Source organism: Ostrea edulis, chromosome 10 (genome assembly GCF_947568905.1).
Source record: "Ostrea edulis chromosome 10, xbOstEdul1.1, whole genome shotgun sequence".
NCBI lineage: Eukaryota > Metazoa > Mollusca > Bivalvia > Ostreida > Ostreidae > Ostrea > Ostrea edulis.
This window is the reverse complement of record NC_079173.1, coordinates 10,822,338-10,838,653: the sequence shown is the minus strand read 5'-3', so window position 1 is coordinate 10,838,653 and position 16,316 is coordinate 10,822,338. Positions and strand designations below refer to the sequence as shown.

At 35.9% G+C, this 16,316-nt stretch overlaps 2 protein-coding genes across 2 annotated transcripts in view; one reads left to right on the top strand and one right to left on the bottom strand.

The window, feature by feature from the left end:
- Positions 1 to 6,205, bottom strand: part of LOC125666366 (uncharacterized) — a 15,871-nt gene extending 9,666 nt beyond the window's left edge. Inside the window, exons 1-2 of the mRNA XM_056152460.1 lie at positions 6,004 to 6,205; positions 5,387 to 5,490 (exon numbers count right to left, since the gene is read on the bottom strand). Coding sequence (XP_056008435.1) covers positions 5,387 to 5,490; positions 6,004 to 6,205 — 306 coding nt within the window. The remainder of the gene's footprint in view (positions 1 to 5,386; positions 5,491 to 6,003) is intronic.
- Positions 6,206 to 12,415: 6,210 nt separating this feature from the next.
- On the top strand, positions 12,416 to 14,279 carry LOC130050933 (uncharacterized). Its single transcript, XM_056151910.1, has one exon. The coding sequence runs from the start codon at positions 12,760 to 12,762 to the stop codon at positions 13,651 to 13,653; it is 894 nt and encodes a 297-aa protein (XP_056007885.1). The 5' UTR covers positions 12,416 to 12,759; the 3' UTR covers positions 13,654 to 14,279.
- The last annotated feature ends 2,037 nt before the right edge of the window (positions 14,280 to 16,316 follow it).

Sequence of the window (16,316 nt, the reverse complement as noted above, 5' to 3'; positions counted from 1 at the left end):
CAGTCTTTATCCAGAGTTGTCGTTTCTTATGCATCGGTAATCCTCGGATGACTTCACTATGCAATGCTTTAGACCTATACAATGTGTGAGGTGGAAGCCACTCGAAGATCTTCAAATGAAACTTTTGTCTGGTTCCCTGGCTCACTAACAATGACGCATAGTAGGGACAGGGAACCAGGCAAACTAAACCGCGCGAAAGTATGGCGTCGTGGCCGATCAAATTTACACCGAGATCAAAACCAGACCAAGCATCAAAAAGAAAAGAAAAAGAAGAGTGTTAGGGATGGAATAAGAGAAGGCGCGAGAATGGATGATGAAGAGAGTGAGTGTGGATCAGAGTGTGAGCAAGATTTTAATGAGAATGAAAGAATGGTGAGAGAGGTTGTGAGAGAATAGTAAGCATTCACGTCATTACTCGGTAGGCGGCGCGACGGTTCTAGAGGTGGTTAGAAGTGCGCTTAAATTCAAGCGTCTGTATATGGAAGCGTAAGTTCACAAGTCATGGATGAAACTTCTTCGCGTTATTCATGTTGGAAAGTCCATCAGATAAAATCAGAGCTGATAAAAAGAGGTACAGTGACAACTGGTCAAAAACAGGATCTTATAGACAGGTAAATATTTCCTCTAATAAACCAGTCGTTTCCGATACGAAGTTAACAACCTTGAACTTCGTCACCAGCTGATCACATAGCCGTGGGTTTACCGAGTTGTGCAGCCGTGGGTTTACCGAGTTGTGCATACGTCCCGCAAGGACGAAGTTGGATGTTCTTGGTTGTTGTTAATAAGTATAGTTCCCTACTTCTAAAGCAATCCCCTGAGCCAATTTCCCCCCAGTAGTTAATGAATGTTTAGAAATAACAGAAGTAGAGCTCTTTCATAATTTTTGAAAAAACATTTAGATATATGATGAAATACTGCAGAGGTATTACGAACAAAATTTATTCATGATGCTATGTTTTTGATTCGAAAGTTTTCGCTAAAAATTAACTTTGTGCTTTTGTTATTTCTGTACAACAGATTAATATGATGGAATTATTCTGTAATTGTGAAAGCATACTGTGAATATTCCAAGATCAGTGCTTTTAATTTCATCAAAACTGAACAAAAAATGAGTTCAGGAGAATTGTTTTTAGATAAATGTTTTGAGTATATAAATTATAGATAAAATTGATATGGGTACTTACTTATAAGGCCAAAATAAAAAAAAATATATTTGTTTCAGGTCGCCTGACTGACCCTAAATATACCCACTGACCCTAGTAAAAAAATTTTCAATTTTCCGATTTAAATTTATCGATGTACGAACTATTACTCAAAATCATTTTGTTAAGAGTTAACAGTGTCGACGACAACAATGGCGGCAAATCTTTTAGAAGCTGCTTTGTTGTCATGTAAGTAATTATAAAGAACTATCCGGTGGAAGAATAGGACTTCCACAAGAATACACATGTACAAAGTCACTCAAACCCGAGTGCAAGGGTAGTCTTTAGCCTAAGAAACATTGTATGGAGTATATGCAAGGTGAGGATAACGAACAGTGATCAATCTCATAACTCCCACAAGCAATACAAAATATATAGTTGGGCAAACACGGACACTTTCCTACATGTATTTATTCATGAACATTGTGACTCATTTGTTTGTATTGCATAGTATAATATGCTTTTTTATGTATGTGGTTGAATATTGTGTTTTGGGTAGAAGTAGCTGACACATTGATTACAAACAAATGAGTCACAATGTTCATGAATAAATACATGTAGGAAAGTGTGCACAACTATGTGCATATTCTGTACCACCTTTAAAAATTGGTATGGTTTCTGCTCTGTATATGATGTCTGACAACTTTGATATATGCTAAGACATTTATTGTAAATGTATATATATCAAAACTCAATCACATAATGTGTAATTGGTCAATGAATTAAACATGGTGCTCTGAACCCATTTTTATCTATTAAACACATTATATAACAACTGTAACTATCAAATTTTCATTTGAAGGCACTTTTTTAAAAATAATTTTTTAAAATCAGAGGCAACCTGAAACAAACATATTATTTTTTTATTATTTTTTTTGCCTAACCAAGTACTGAATGTCTAATTATAACATTTTGTGATACTATGCTTTATTGACATGTATTATTTTAAATTTATTAAGAAACTTGTTTGTTCTGAACAAGTTGTACACATGATTATCAGATACTATTTTATTGGTAGATTGGAGGCTTATGATAGAAATTAGAATTTCAAGGAGGATCCAATTTTACTACCAGAGCCCCTTGATGTTGGATGGCCAGTGGTTGGCTTTAAACAGATCCTTCAAGAGCACAAGTGCATTATCCCCAAAATTACAAGGGAACAGATCGAAGCATATTTTTTATATCGATTAGCAGGTATACAATTTATAAGTTATATAGGAATGCTATTAAAAACTGAAGAATTTATTAAATCTGAAAGATCTACATATAATACAATAGAGGCCCTTTTGTGTTTTGCACAAGCTTAGTATTGTAAATGTTTGTGATGAAAATGTTCTGAGAATCATAGGAAAATTCTGTCAAAAGGATCAAATTTAGAAAACAGCAAAATTGTCACATATTTTATTCATATTAAAAAATCCTTTTATATCCTTTGTATGAAAGCATGTAAAAAATATTTTATCATATTGATTATTTAGAATATATTTAATTAGATGACAGACAATGTACTGGAGATCTGAAAGCATTGGTAAAGGGCCAAGACATGTTCGACTCTAACAGTTAAAGTTTTGACATGTTCTGTTTGCATTGAGGATATTTACCTCACAGGAATTGTTGACGCAATACAAATAAGTTATGTAGTTCCCTTATTTGCTCAAGTATCAAAACCAAAGCTATTTTACATGGGAAAAATTATGAAAAAAAAGCTTTGAAATTGTTTGAAGACAAGTTTTGTATATAAACAAAAGAATGTGGGCTTTTTGTGTGTTTAGACTACCCATATTTGGGAGCATCCCCAGATGCAGTTGTGGATGATTCTGCAATTGTTGAGGTCAAATGCTCCTTCAGTGGAAAAAAATGAAATGGTCAAACCAGGAGCACATTTCAAATTTCTTATGTTTGATGACAATGAAAATGTTGTATTGAAAACGTCCCATAATTATTATGATCAAATACAAGGTCAGCTGTACATAAGCAAAAGAAAATTTTGTTATTTTGTTGTTTTTACTCTTAGAGATCTTTTTGTTCAGAAAATCCCTCTTGACACATATTACTGTGAACATGCTTTGTTGCCAAAGTTGAAAGTATTTTTTGAGAAACATTGCAGACCATTCGTTGCATCAAAATTATGAACATATCTGTGACTTGTACTAATTTACATGTAAAATACCACATTATTAGAATGTGGTGTTACTTACACAATTTTGGATGTCATGATAAAATACAGGGCCAGCTTGTCACAAGCAACAGGTCATATAAATTATGTCCCCTCCTTTCCATGGGGAGACATTGTTTTTGTATTTTCTGTCCATCTGTTACAAGATCTTGTGAACGTTTATTCTCATATGGCATATATCCGATAGACTTTACAGGGGTGTGATTTTTCCTCTTTTCAGAGGAAATCCTCTGATTTGCTCAATTTTCGAAAAAATGAAACACTTTGGATTTGATCTAAAGTGGCAGAAAATGATATATTTTTCCAGGTAGGGTGAGGTGTTTTCCTCCATTTTTGACCAGTTTTCCTCTGATTTCTGAGGAATTCAGTCACATCTCTGACTTTAAACTACTAATGAAATACTGAATAAATCATTATATATCATGTTGCAATTAAATTAACTACTGTACGCAGTCAATGTTGTCTCTTTATCTCATTTTATTTCATACTTGGTATTTAAGGACATACGCAACATTTTTAAATTATATATAATTTTTTATGACATTCTATCTCGTTTCTACAAAAATTCTTGAGGTATATTACCACGTCTGTTATAGAGTTAGCATAGTTTAAATTCTAGTTAATCCAACCACTGAGATACCAAGGCCAATACACAAACTGCAATATAAAATTGAAACCTATTTCGGAAATCATACATGAACTCTTCCAATTGAGATGAAATTTTATTTTTAGAAAATATCAGAAATGTTGCGTATGCCCTTAATCTTCAAAATTATACTTTCATCAAGCAATACATGTAACAAGTATACATCCCACCTCTGGTGTGTCCAGGGGTCCGTGTTTGCCCAACTATCTATTTTGTATTGCTTGTATGAGTTATGAGATTGATCACTGTTCGTTATCTTCACCTTGCATTCATGACTTCAATGAATTCTTTAAGTTCTGAAAGCTCTGTAAGTCTATGCATTTTTGTGTACAATACACTTCCTGAAATTAGATATGGCAAAACATATGAAAACTATTCTAAAACCTAACAGAATTTTGCTGCATGGTATGCCATGTTTCATAATTTTGTAACTCTTGCTTAATCCAATAATTCTCTCAATATGAATACTTTTTGATGATATTCTCCTATCATTGACAACTTCATGTGCTTCTAGCTGCGATTTCCCCTTCAAGAAGGTGGGTGTGTTCACAACTACATCACGACAAGCAAACAAATCCTAAACCATAATTCCTCTATCAGCCATAATGCTGTCTCCCTTCTCAAACATTTTTATGGTTGGATCAAGCAAACATGATTTTTCAATTATCTGCCGGTCACTTGCTGAACCTCCATAGGAATCTGATATGAAAGTAACAGCACCTTTAGGACTGCACTCAATCATGGTTTTCAATGTGTTCTTATGTTTGTAATCTGACCAAGTTACACTTTGACAGTTTACATGCGAGGGTTTCTGAATAGGAACCTCAGTTGCATCAAGAATTACTCTTGTTTTCGGAAATTTCCTCCTAAAACCAACTGGCATGGTTTCCTCAACTATATCCTTAGACGGCCAGATGTTGAGCTCTTTTAATTGGAAATAAAGGAAATTTATCCACTGGACTATTACCCTGAATACAGTTGATTCGGAAACTTTGAACAGCAATGCCAACTCTACATCATCTTTGGCCGGTCGCAATTTCATAAGGGTCATAAACAGTTGATCTTTAAGGTGTAGTAGGGAGCATTGGTATTTTAATTCAAATGCAGCAGGTCCCAAGCAGTAGAAGAACATCATGTAGTGGTCAAAATCATCAAACCCAGTGTAATACAAAAATGCTTTATCGTCTACACGGAAATTATCGATTGAGTATTTCACCAATAAGGAATTTCACACTGAATTTCCTCGTCACATGTTTTAGGACAGCATGATTCTGGTTTTGAAATTTCCCCAATCGTTGTGACTTCAGTTTCACATTGAATATCTAAATTATAAAGCTCTTGAAAAGATAAATCATCACAGACCTCTCTGCTTTTGTACCGCTTCGCTCGAGGCGACTCATCAGTAATGCTGTTCCGAAACTTAAACACTGTTGGAATTGAGTTTTCTTTCAAACAGGAACGGTCTCCTAAAATTATATTTAAGACATCATAGAATTCATAAACCATCAAAACATTAAAAAATATATCATTTTATAACTTTCATTTTCAGGACATATTTATTAATCTATTTATATATGCTAAAGGTAGAAATCTTAATAATAACTTGAATATTCCTTGCTATGAAAGAGAAATCAGTGGAACATTCATGTAGGCCTACAGTACATGTACATGGTAATTTATTCATAATAAGGTGGCCTTCAGGACCCCCCATATATCTTTCTAGGCCTATTTATTTCTATTAGTTTTGATAACCATTACATATGACTATTCATAAATAAAGAAATCTTATCTGTATGGTACTGTCTGAGGCGTTAGCTATACTTCAAGGACTTGCATGAGTATCAACTGAAAAAGAAACAAGAAACCACAAAGCAACACGAACTTCAATATCAAAATGTTAATTGAACAATACACAAAATCAATAAACGAGGGAATGAATGATCAAATAAATAAAATGTAAAATTTGCTTTAAGAAGTACCCAATAGCCCAGAATTTCTGTAGTCATCTGTTCGAAAGTGGAAATGGCAAACAACATCATGTTTCTTAGGCCTCCATAACCGTTTCGTTTTGGGGTCGATTCTCTTGATAGCGACGACCCACTTTTGTTGTAGCTCCGGATCTGATGGAAATTTTTGTCCTCCTGGGTTATTGCACCCTGGGACACAGCAATATTGCGGCATTGTTGCTTTAATAGACGTTTCTTGGAGACAAGCGATGACACGAAAATCAAACGCTCAGTTAACCACCTCTAGAACCGTCGCGCCCCCTATCGCGGGAAAATTCGAGAATACGTGCTATTAGAAATTGAGTTTGAAAACTAGTGTAAGACATGTTATAATAAACTTCTAAAACCTGCGATCTGTGTGTTACTTCAGTTTTATAATTTATGTTAATTTTAACTCTTAATATTCGGACAGGCTTATATCTGTTCGGACAGGCAAAGTTGGTAAACGTGTCTGTCCGAATGACAGGTTTCTGGAAAAAAAATTCACAGCTCTGCAGTGACTGTTGTACACTTCTCTGTCTTTGTGCAGCATGATGCAAGTATTTTCTACAGATGATAGTTTTTGACCTAATGCCCTTTACACCATAGGATAAGGCTGCTTCTACATTGGAGCCTTATGCATGATGCGTTGTCTCATACGGCATTCGAAGTTCTGGACCAAACATAAGTAAGTTTGGGGTAAGTCCCGTGGCCTCATGACAAGTTGATCTATATGCAGATGTAAGACAATGGAGATGAAGACCCCATTCCTTATGAGCATTTGAAATAAAAGCCCTTAACATCCGCACTAGTCTACGACCATTCCGATGCACTTTGGGTTTCTAGCTGTTTTTGTTTTCTTAATATGTAGAAGAGAGCATAATTTTTAAAATATATTTGACTCGTAATTGCGACCTTGGTCTGGATGAAATCAAAGGACAATCTTATATGGTAATCTTCTGTTTGAAAAAATGGAAAATAATATCAGTTCCCGAAGTTTTTTGTTTTTTTTTGGGGGGGGGGGTGTCTTCACTGTCCGTAAGTAGGTTAGTGTTCTCATCAGCCAAACCTCGACCTTCAGAAACGGTCACTGGCCATTTAAATGGGGGGAGGGGGTGACCCCCGCAATGGCGATCCCTTTTTTTTAGGACAGTAAAATGTTCATTTGTCTTACAGAAGTAACACAGCACAGGTGCCCGTTTGTTATGTGGTTCTGATCTTTGTAATGTAAACCCTGCTGCTGTGGTTCATTCCGATCACTGTCTGCTCGAGGTTTGCTGTTTTGTCGACGTTGCATCTCTTAACTCCTGGCTTATTTTTTTCAACTGATCCTGAAGATCTTTGATGTTGGGTTGTATTGCCTTTGATTCAGCCATAAACTTGCCATCTCTTGCAGCATTTACCTTAGCAGAATTTTCTTTATCTCATTTTTATGCCCCCGAGATCGACGATCGGGGGCATATTGTTTTTGTCCTGTCTCTCATTCTGTCTGAAACTTTAACCTTGCTAATAACTTTTGAACAGTAAGTGCTAGAGCTTGACCTACTTTTAAAATTTGACATTGGTCATAACTTCTAAATGATGAATATTAGAGCTTTTAAATTGCACATGAGCATTTCTTGTGACAAGATCTTTCTACTGGTACCAAGATAATTGTCCTCGTGACATTGGCCATCTTTGGAATTTGCCACTATCGGGGGCATTTGTGTTTCACAAACACATCTTGTTCTGTTCTTGAACTTGACGAGTTACTCTGTGTTTTTGTCTTCTTCATAACTTACAACTTAGAGATTGATTGAGGTTTTACGCCGTTTTGGCAATATTTCAGCCATTTTACGGCGGGTCTTCTCCAAGTTATTTTCACATACTCGACATGAAACTGAGCATCCCTGTCTGCAAGTCCATCCAAAAATGTCGTTTCAAGTCGGCTGTGTAATCTTCAGTTTTTATGCCCCCAGATCGAAGATCGGGGGGCATATTGTTTTTGTCCTGTCTGTCATTCTGTCTGAAACTTTAACCTTGCTAATAACTTTTGAACAGTAAGTGATAGAGCTTTGATATTTCACATGAGTATTCCTTGTGACAAGACCTTTCCGTGGGTACCGTCACATGAGTATTCCTTGTGACAAGACCTTTCCGTGGGCACCAACATTTTTTACCACGTGACCTTGACCTTGGAGTTTGACCTACTTTTTGAAAACTTTAACATTGCTAATACCTTTTGAACAGTAAGAGGTAGTGCTTTGATATTTCACATGAGTATTCCTTGTTACAAGATCTTTCCGTTGGTATTGAACCTTTAGACCTTGACATTTGACCTACTTTAATTTTTTTTCCATTGGTCATAACTTCTAAATGGTAAATATTAGAGCTTTCATATTGTACATGAGCATTTCTTTTGACAAGATCTTTCTACTGGTACCAAGATAATTGAGGTCAAGATGGCGTTCGAAAGAGAGTAAGCGTGTAGATCGACGGGACCCTGAACTTGGCTGGAGTGGGCTATATTAGTGATTTTCTACGGATAACGTTATGTTGTAATGAAGAGGGGTCAGTTTCAGTGCATTTCTTCATAGTTTTGGACGCAAAAAAGTGAGGATAAGTGGAAAATTTAAGACTTTTTCTTTTTTCACCTGTGCATTGTTTTTCACGCCTCGCTGAATACTATCTTTTCAATACCTAAAAATGTCTACCCCCGTGACACGAAGCGGTGCCGACCGTAAGAAGGAGAAAATGACTCTAGAAAAAACAAAGGAAACAAAAGAAACCTCGGAGGTAAGCAAATCGCTTGCACAGATTCAGAGAGATTTAACTGAAATGAAAACTGAACTGAAAAAAACAATCAAAGACGATATGCTGGAGTCAACAATTATGACGATAGTGCAGAAATTTTTTAGTGAAAACAATAAAGTCAGAGAAAGGGAAATGATAAAAGAAATGGACAAAAGATGTGCTGATATTACAGATAATTATAATAAAAAGTTGGAGAAAATGACTGCAAATATGGACAATCTTGAAAAGAACGTGCAGAATCTTACGGAAAAACTTGTCGAGTGTAAAAGAGAACTAAGAGTAACCAAGCAAAGTTTGGAGGAGACTGAACACACCTCTAGAGAGGCCCTCAGGCTAGGGAATTCGAATGAACAATTCTCCAGGAAAAATAACTTTAAAATCATGGGATTACCCGAGAAACCTAGCGAAAATACGTGGGGGGTTGTGAAAGAATTCATGAAAAACGTAAAAGTTCAACTTGACGACAGAGAACTAATAGCGGTGCATAGGATACCTGGAAATGGAGAGATAAGGCCAATCATTGTTAAGGTCTTGAATTCCAATGTCAAGGCACGAGTAATGAGAAAACGGTCGGATGTGAAGAATCTCGGAAAGGGCAAAAAACTTGTCGACGACGTCACTAAAGCGAACACAAGACTTATTTCAGAGCTGACAAAATTTGAGGAAATTGACTCAGCGTGGTATTTCAACGGTGCCGTGTATGCCAAATTAAAGTCAAATAATCCTAAGGTAAAATTCGATATCACCGACGATCTGCCGACTAAAATAAAGAAAAACTCAAAATAATACTTTTCCGGGAACTTGGTATTTTATCGGACTGAACCTTACATTTAACTCGCCCAATAGACTTCCGGTAACGAGTATCAGGTGTTTCACTGCAGAGTGTTATTCTTGACCTGTTTATTTCTGTTTTATTTTATTTTTTCACTTTTTTTCTTCTCATGTTTTCTCTTGTTATATTAGGCCATTACTGTGTGAATGTATGTATGTATGTGTTTCTACGATTATTGTTATGGTTGATACTGTAAAGGTTGTTACTATAAACTGTCAGGGGCTTTCTACTCCATCCAAAAGGCAAGATGTTTTAAATTTTTATAAAACAAGAGGATTTTCTATTGTATGCTTACAAGACACTCATTTCACACGTGATATAGAGGCTTGCATAGAAGCACAATGGGGATACAAATGTGTTTTTAATTCTTTTTCTTCCAATTTCAGAGGTGTTGCAATACTTTTTAACAATAATTTTGAACTTATAATATTGAACCCAATAGCCCAGAATTTCTGTAGTCATCTGTTCGAAAGTGGAAATGGCAAACAACATCATGTTTCTTAGGCCTCCATAACCGTTTCGTTTTGGGGTCGATTCTCTTGATAGCGACGACCCACTTTTGTTGTAGCTCCGGATCTGATGGAAATTTTTGTCCTCCTGGGTTATTGCACCCTGGGACACAGCAATATTGCGGCATTGTTGCTTTAATAGACGTTTCTTGGAGACAAGCGATGACACGAAAATCAAACGCTCAGTTAACCACCTCTAGAACCGTCGCGCCCCCTATCGCGGGAAAATTCGAGAATACGTGCTATTAGAAATTGAGTTTGAAAACTAGTGTAAGACATGTTATAATAAACTTCTAAAACCTGCGATCTGTGTGTTACTTCAGTTTTATAATTTATGTTAATTTTAACTCTTAATATTCGGACAGGCTTATATCTGTTCGGACAGGCAAAGTTGGTAAACGTGTCTGTCCGAATGACAGGTTTCTGAAAAAAAAATTCACAGCTCTGCAGTGACTGTTGTACACTTCTCTGTCTTTGTGCAGCATGATGCAAGTATTTTCTACATATGATAGTTTTTGACCTAATGCCCTTTACACCATAGGATAAGGCTGCTTCTACATTGGAGCCTTATGCATGATGCGTTGTCTCATACGGCATTCGAAGTTCTGGACCAAACATAAGTAAGTTTGGGGTAAGTCCCGTGGCCTCATGACAAGTTGATCTATATGCAGATGTAAGACAATGGAGATGAAGACCCCATTCCTTATGAGCATTTGAAATAAAAGCCCTTAACATCCGCACTAGTCTACGACCATTCCGATGCACTTTGGGTTTCTAGCTGTTTTTGTTTTCTTAATATGTAGAAGAGAGCATAATTTTTAAAATATATTTGACTCGTAATTGCGACCTTGGTCTGGATGAAATCAAAGGACAATCTTATATGGTAATCTTCTGTTTGAAAAAATGGAAAATAATATCAGTTCCCGAAGTTTTTTGTTTTTTTTTTGGGGGGGGGTGTCTTCACTGTCCGTAAGTAGGTTAGTGTTCTCATCAGCCAAACCTCGACCTTCAGAAACGGTCACTGGCCATTTAAATGGGGGGAGGGGGTGACCCCCGCAATGGCGATCCCTTTTTTTTAGGACAGTAAAATGTTCATTTGTCTTACAGAAGTAACACAGCACAGGTGCCCGTTTGTTATGTGGTTCTGATCTTTGTAATGTAAACCCTGCTGCTGTGGTTCATTCCGATCACTGTCTGCTCGAGGTTTGCTGTTTTGTCGACGTTGCATCTCTTAACTCCTGGCTTATTTTTTTCAACTGATCCTGAAGATCTTTGATGTTGGGTTGTATTGCCTTTGATTCAGCCATAAACTTGCCATCTCTTGCAGCATTTACCTTAGCAGAATTTTCTTTATCTCATTTTTATGCCCCCGAGATCGACGATCGGGGGCATATTGTTTTTGTCCTGTCTCTCATTCTGTCTGAAACTTTAACCTTGCTAATAACTTTTGAACAGTAAGTGCTAGAGCTTGACCTACTTTTAAAATTTGACATTGGTCATAACTTCTAAATGATGAATATTAGAGCTTTTAAATTGCACATGAGCATTTCTTGTGACAAGATCTTTCTACTGGTACCAAGATAATTGTCCTCGTGACATTGGCCATCTTTGGAATTTGCCACTATCGGGGGCATTTGTGTTTCACAAACACATCTTGTTCTGTTCTTGAACTTGACGAGTTACTCTGTGTTTTTGTCTTCTTCATAACTTACAACTTAGAGATTGATTGAGGTTTTACGCCGTTTTGGCAATATTTCAGCCATTTTACGGCGGGTCTTCTCCAAGTTATTTTCACATACTCGACATGAAACTGAGCATCCCTGTCTGCAAGTCCATCCAAAAATGTCGTTTCAAGTCGGCTGTGTAATCTTCAGTTTTTATGCCCCCAGATCGAAGATCGGGGGGCATATTGTTTTTGTCCTGTCTGTCATTCTGTCTGAAACTTTAACCTTGCTAATAACTTTTGAACAGTAAGTGATAGAGCTTTGATATTTCACATGAGTATTCCTTGTGACAAGACCTTTCCGTGGGTACCGTCACATGAGTATTCCTTGTGACAAGACCTTTCCGTGGGCACCAACATTTTTTACCACGTGACCTTGACCTTGGAGTTTGACCTACTTTTTGAAAACTTTAACATTGCTAATACCTTTTGAACAGTAAGAGGTAGTGCTTTGATATTTCACATGAGTATTCCTTGTTACAAGATCTTTCCGTTGGTATTGAACCTTTAGACCTTGACATTTGACCTACTTTAATTTTTTTTCCATTGGTCATAACTTCTAAATGGTAAATATTAGAGCTTTCATATTGTACATGAGCATTTCTTTTGACAAGATCTTTCTACTGGTACCAAGATAATTGAGGTCAAGATGGCGTTCGAAAGAGAGTAAGCGTGTAGATCGACGGGACCCTGAACTTGGCTGGAGTGGGCTATATTAGTGATTTTCTACGGATAACGTTATGTTGTAATGAAGAGGGGTCAGTTTCAGTGCATTTCTTCATAGTTTTGGACGCAAAAAAGTGAGGATAAGTGGAAAATTTAAGACTTTTTCTTTTTTCACCTGTGCATTGTTTTTCACGCCTCGCTGAATACTATCTTTTCAATACCTAAAAATGTCTACCCCCGTGACACGAAGCGGTGCCGACCGTAAGAAGGAGAAAATGACTCTAGAAAAAACAAAGGAAACAAAAGAAACCTCGGAGGTAAGCAAATCGCTTGCACAGATTCAGAGAGATTTAACTGAAATGAAAACTGAACTGAAAAAAACAATCAAAGACGATATGCTGGAGTCAACAATTATGACGATAGTGCAGAAATTTTTTAGTGAAAACAATAAAGTCAGAGAAAGGGAAATGATAAAAGAAATGGACAAAAGATGTGCTGATATTACAGATAATTATAATAAAAAGTTGGAGAAAATGACTGCAAATATGGACAATCTTGAAAAGAACGTGCAGAATCTTACGGAAAAACTTGTCGAGTGTAAAAGAGAACTAAGAGTAACCAAGCAAAGTTTGGAGGAGACTGAACACACCTCTAGAGAGGCCCTCAGGCTAGGGAATTCGAATGAACAATTCTCCAGGAAAAATAACTTTAAAATCATGGGATTACCCGAGAAACCTAGCGAAAATACGTGGGGGGTTGTGAAAGAATTCATGAAAAACGTAAAAGTTCAACTTGACGACAGAGAACTAATAGCGGTGCATAGGATACCTGGAAATGGAGAGATAAGGCCAATCATTGTTAAGGTCTTGAATTCCAATGTCAAGGCACGAGTAATGAGAAAACGGTCGGATGTGAAGAATCTCGGAAAGGGCAAAAAACTTGTCGACGACGTCACTAAAGCGAACACAAGACTTATTTCAGAGCTGACAAAATTTGAGGAAATTGACTCAGCGTGGTATTTCAACGGTGCCGTGTATGCCAAATTAAAGTCAAATAATCCTAAGGTAAAATTCGATATCACCGACGATCTGCCGACTAAAATAAAGAAAAACTCAAAATAATACTTTTCCGGGAACTTGGTATTTTATCGGACTGAACCTTACATTTAACTCGCCCAATAGACTTCCGGTAACGAGTATCAGGTGTTTCACTGCAGAGTGTTATTCTTGACCTGTTTATTTCTGTTTTATTTTATTTTTTCACTTTTTTTCTTCTCATGTTTTCTCTTGTTATATTAGGCCATTACTGTGTGAATGTATGTATGTATGTGTTTCTACGATTATTGTTATGGTTGATACTGTAAAGGTTGTTACTATAAACTGTCAGGGGCTTTCTACTCCATCCAAAAGGCAAGATGTTTTAAATTTTTATAAAACAAGAGGATTTTCTATTGTATGCTTACAAGACACTCATTTCACACGTGATATAGAGGCTTGCATAGAAGCACAATGGGGATACAAATGTGTTTTTAATTCTTTTTCTTCCAATTTCAGAGGTGTTGCAATACTTTTTAACAATAATTTTGAACTTGAATTACACAAAGAAAAGAAAGACTCCAATGGAAACTTATTAGCAATTGATTTAAGTATTAATAACAATAGAACAACATTAGTTAATATATAAGGACCTAATGTTGATTGTCCAGAGTTTTATGAAAAAGTACGAGAATGTTTTATAGATTTCGATAATAATTACTTCTTATTGTGTGGAGATTTTAATATAGCTTTGGATCAAGCACTGGATACTCAAAATTATTGTCATGTAAATAATCCCAAGGCAAAGGATATGCTTATTGAGGTCATGAATGATTTACATTTAGTAGACTATATGCGAGTTCTCAAACCATGTAATAAATTGTATACATGGAGGGAAAAAAAGCCATTTAAGCAAGCACGCCTGGACTATATCTTAATCTCAGAAAACTTTACCAATATCACTGAAGACTGTTCAATTAGATCTGGTTATAGATCTGACCATTCAATAGTAGTCATCGAGTTCAGATTTAACACATTTGAGAGAGGGCGGGGTTTATGGAAGTTCAATAACCTACTTTTATATGATAAAGTCTTTGTTGAAAAGGTAAAACAACATATTCAATTAGTAAAAACACAATATTCCCATGACTCTCAGGATGAGAATTCTGAGCTTGATGATGCTTTATTTCTAGAAATCTTACTTATGGAAATACGTGGAATGACAATTTCTTACTCATCTTACAAAAAACGAGAAAGAAATACTTTAGAAGCCAGTTTGATAGAAGAAATCAATGAAATCGAAACCAATGACTCAGAGGAGCTTGGGGTATTGGAAGAAAAACAAAAACAATTGGAAAATATAAGAAAGGAAAAATTAAAAGGTCACTTTGTGCGCTCTAGAGCCAAATGGATTGAAGAAGGGGAAAAACCCACAAAATATTTTTGTCATCTAGAGGCAAGAAACTATTTAAATAAGACAATTAAAAAAAATAGAAACCCAAGATAATGGGATTATTTATAATCAATCAGATATTCTGAAAGAAATCAAACAGTTTTATGAAAACCTATATAAGAATTACGACTCTGATTTGATCAATATGGACCTGAATGATATATTAACTTTAACAAAATTACCTAGACTTGATCAAAAAACTTCCATGGATCTAGAAAAAGATATTGGTGAGCGTGAAATCTTTCAAGTGCTTAAAGAAATGAAAAACAATAAGTCTCCAGGCAGTGATGGATTTACAACAGAATTTTTTTAAATTTTTTTGGAATGATCTTAAGGCTTATATTACTGGTGCTATTAATCAAATCTTTAGGCAAGGATATCTACCAGTCTCACAGAGACTTGGTATCATTTCTTGATTACCAAAGGGTGATAAACCAAGGCAATTCCTTAAGAATTGGCGGTCTATCACTCTACTTAATGTGTTATATAAATTAATATCAGGCTGTATTAGCCAAAAAATTAAAAGTACTTTAGATTATCTTATTTCTAATACACAAACTGGCTTCATAAAAGGTAGATATATAGGGGAAAATACTAGATTTATATATGACCTCATGGCATATACAGAAAAACATAATTTACCAGGCTTGCTTATGCTTATAGATTTTGAGAAGGCATTTGACTCAATATCATGGTCGTTTATATATAAGGTCTTAGATTTCTTTGGTTTCGGTAACAATGTAATTACTTGGGTTAAAATTCTAAATACCAATATCAAAGCCTCGGTTCTACAATGTGGAAAGCTCTCTGAACAATTCGACATTCAGAGAGGGTGCCGTCAGGGTGACCCTATTGCCCCATACTTATTTATTCTATGTGCAGAAGTACTTGCTATTTTGATTAAACAAAATAAAAATATTAAAGGTATAGTTATCAATGATAAAGAACATAAAATGTCTCAGTACGCGGATGATACATCTTTGACCCTTGATGGCTCAGATAAATCACTTTTTAATGCTTTTGAAACCCTAGAATTCTTCTCAAAGCTATCAGGATTAAAAATAAACGGCTCCAAAACAAAAATTATATGGATCGGAGCAAAAAAAATTTCTGCTGATGTCTTTCATCACCCAAGATGGAAACTAGACTGGGGATCCACAAGCTTCACTCTCCTAGGTTACTTAAAAAAAATCAAAGTTGTGGATTATGATATTTGCTCATTTTGTGGACACAGCTCTGAAAACATTGAACATATTTTTGTGTTTTGCGACAAAATAGGAACTTTGTGGAACCAACT

Bases quoted from the DNA above. Each gene is read 5' to 3' on its own strand.
- LOC130050933 (XM_056151910.1), top strand. From the start codon at position 12,760: ATGTCTACCCCCGTGACACGAAGCGGTGCCGACCGTAAGAAGGAGAAA.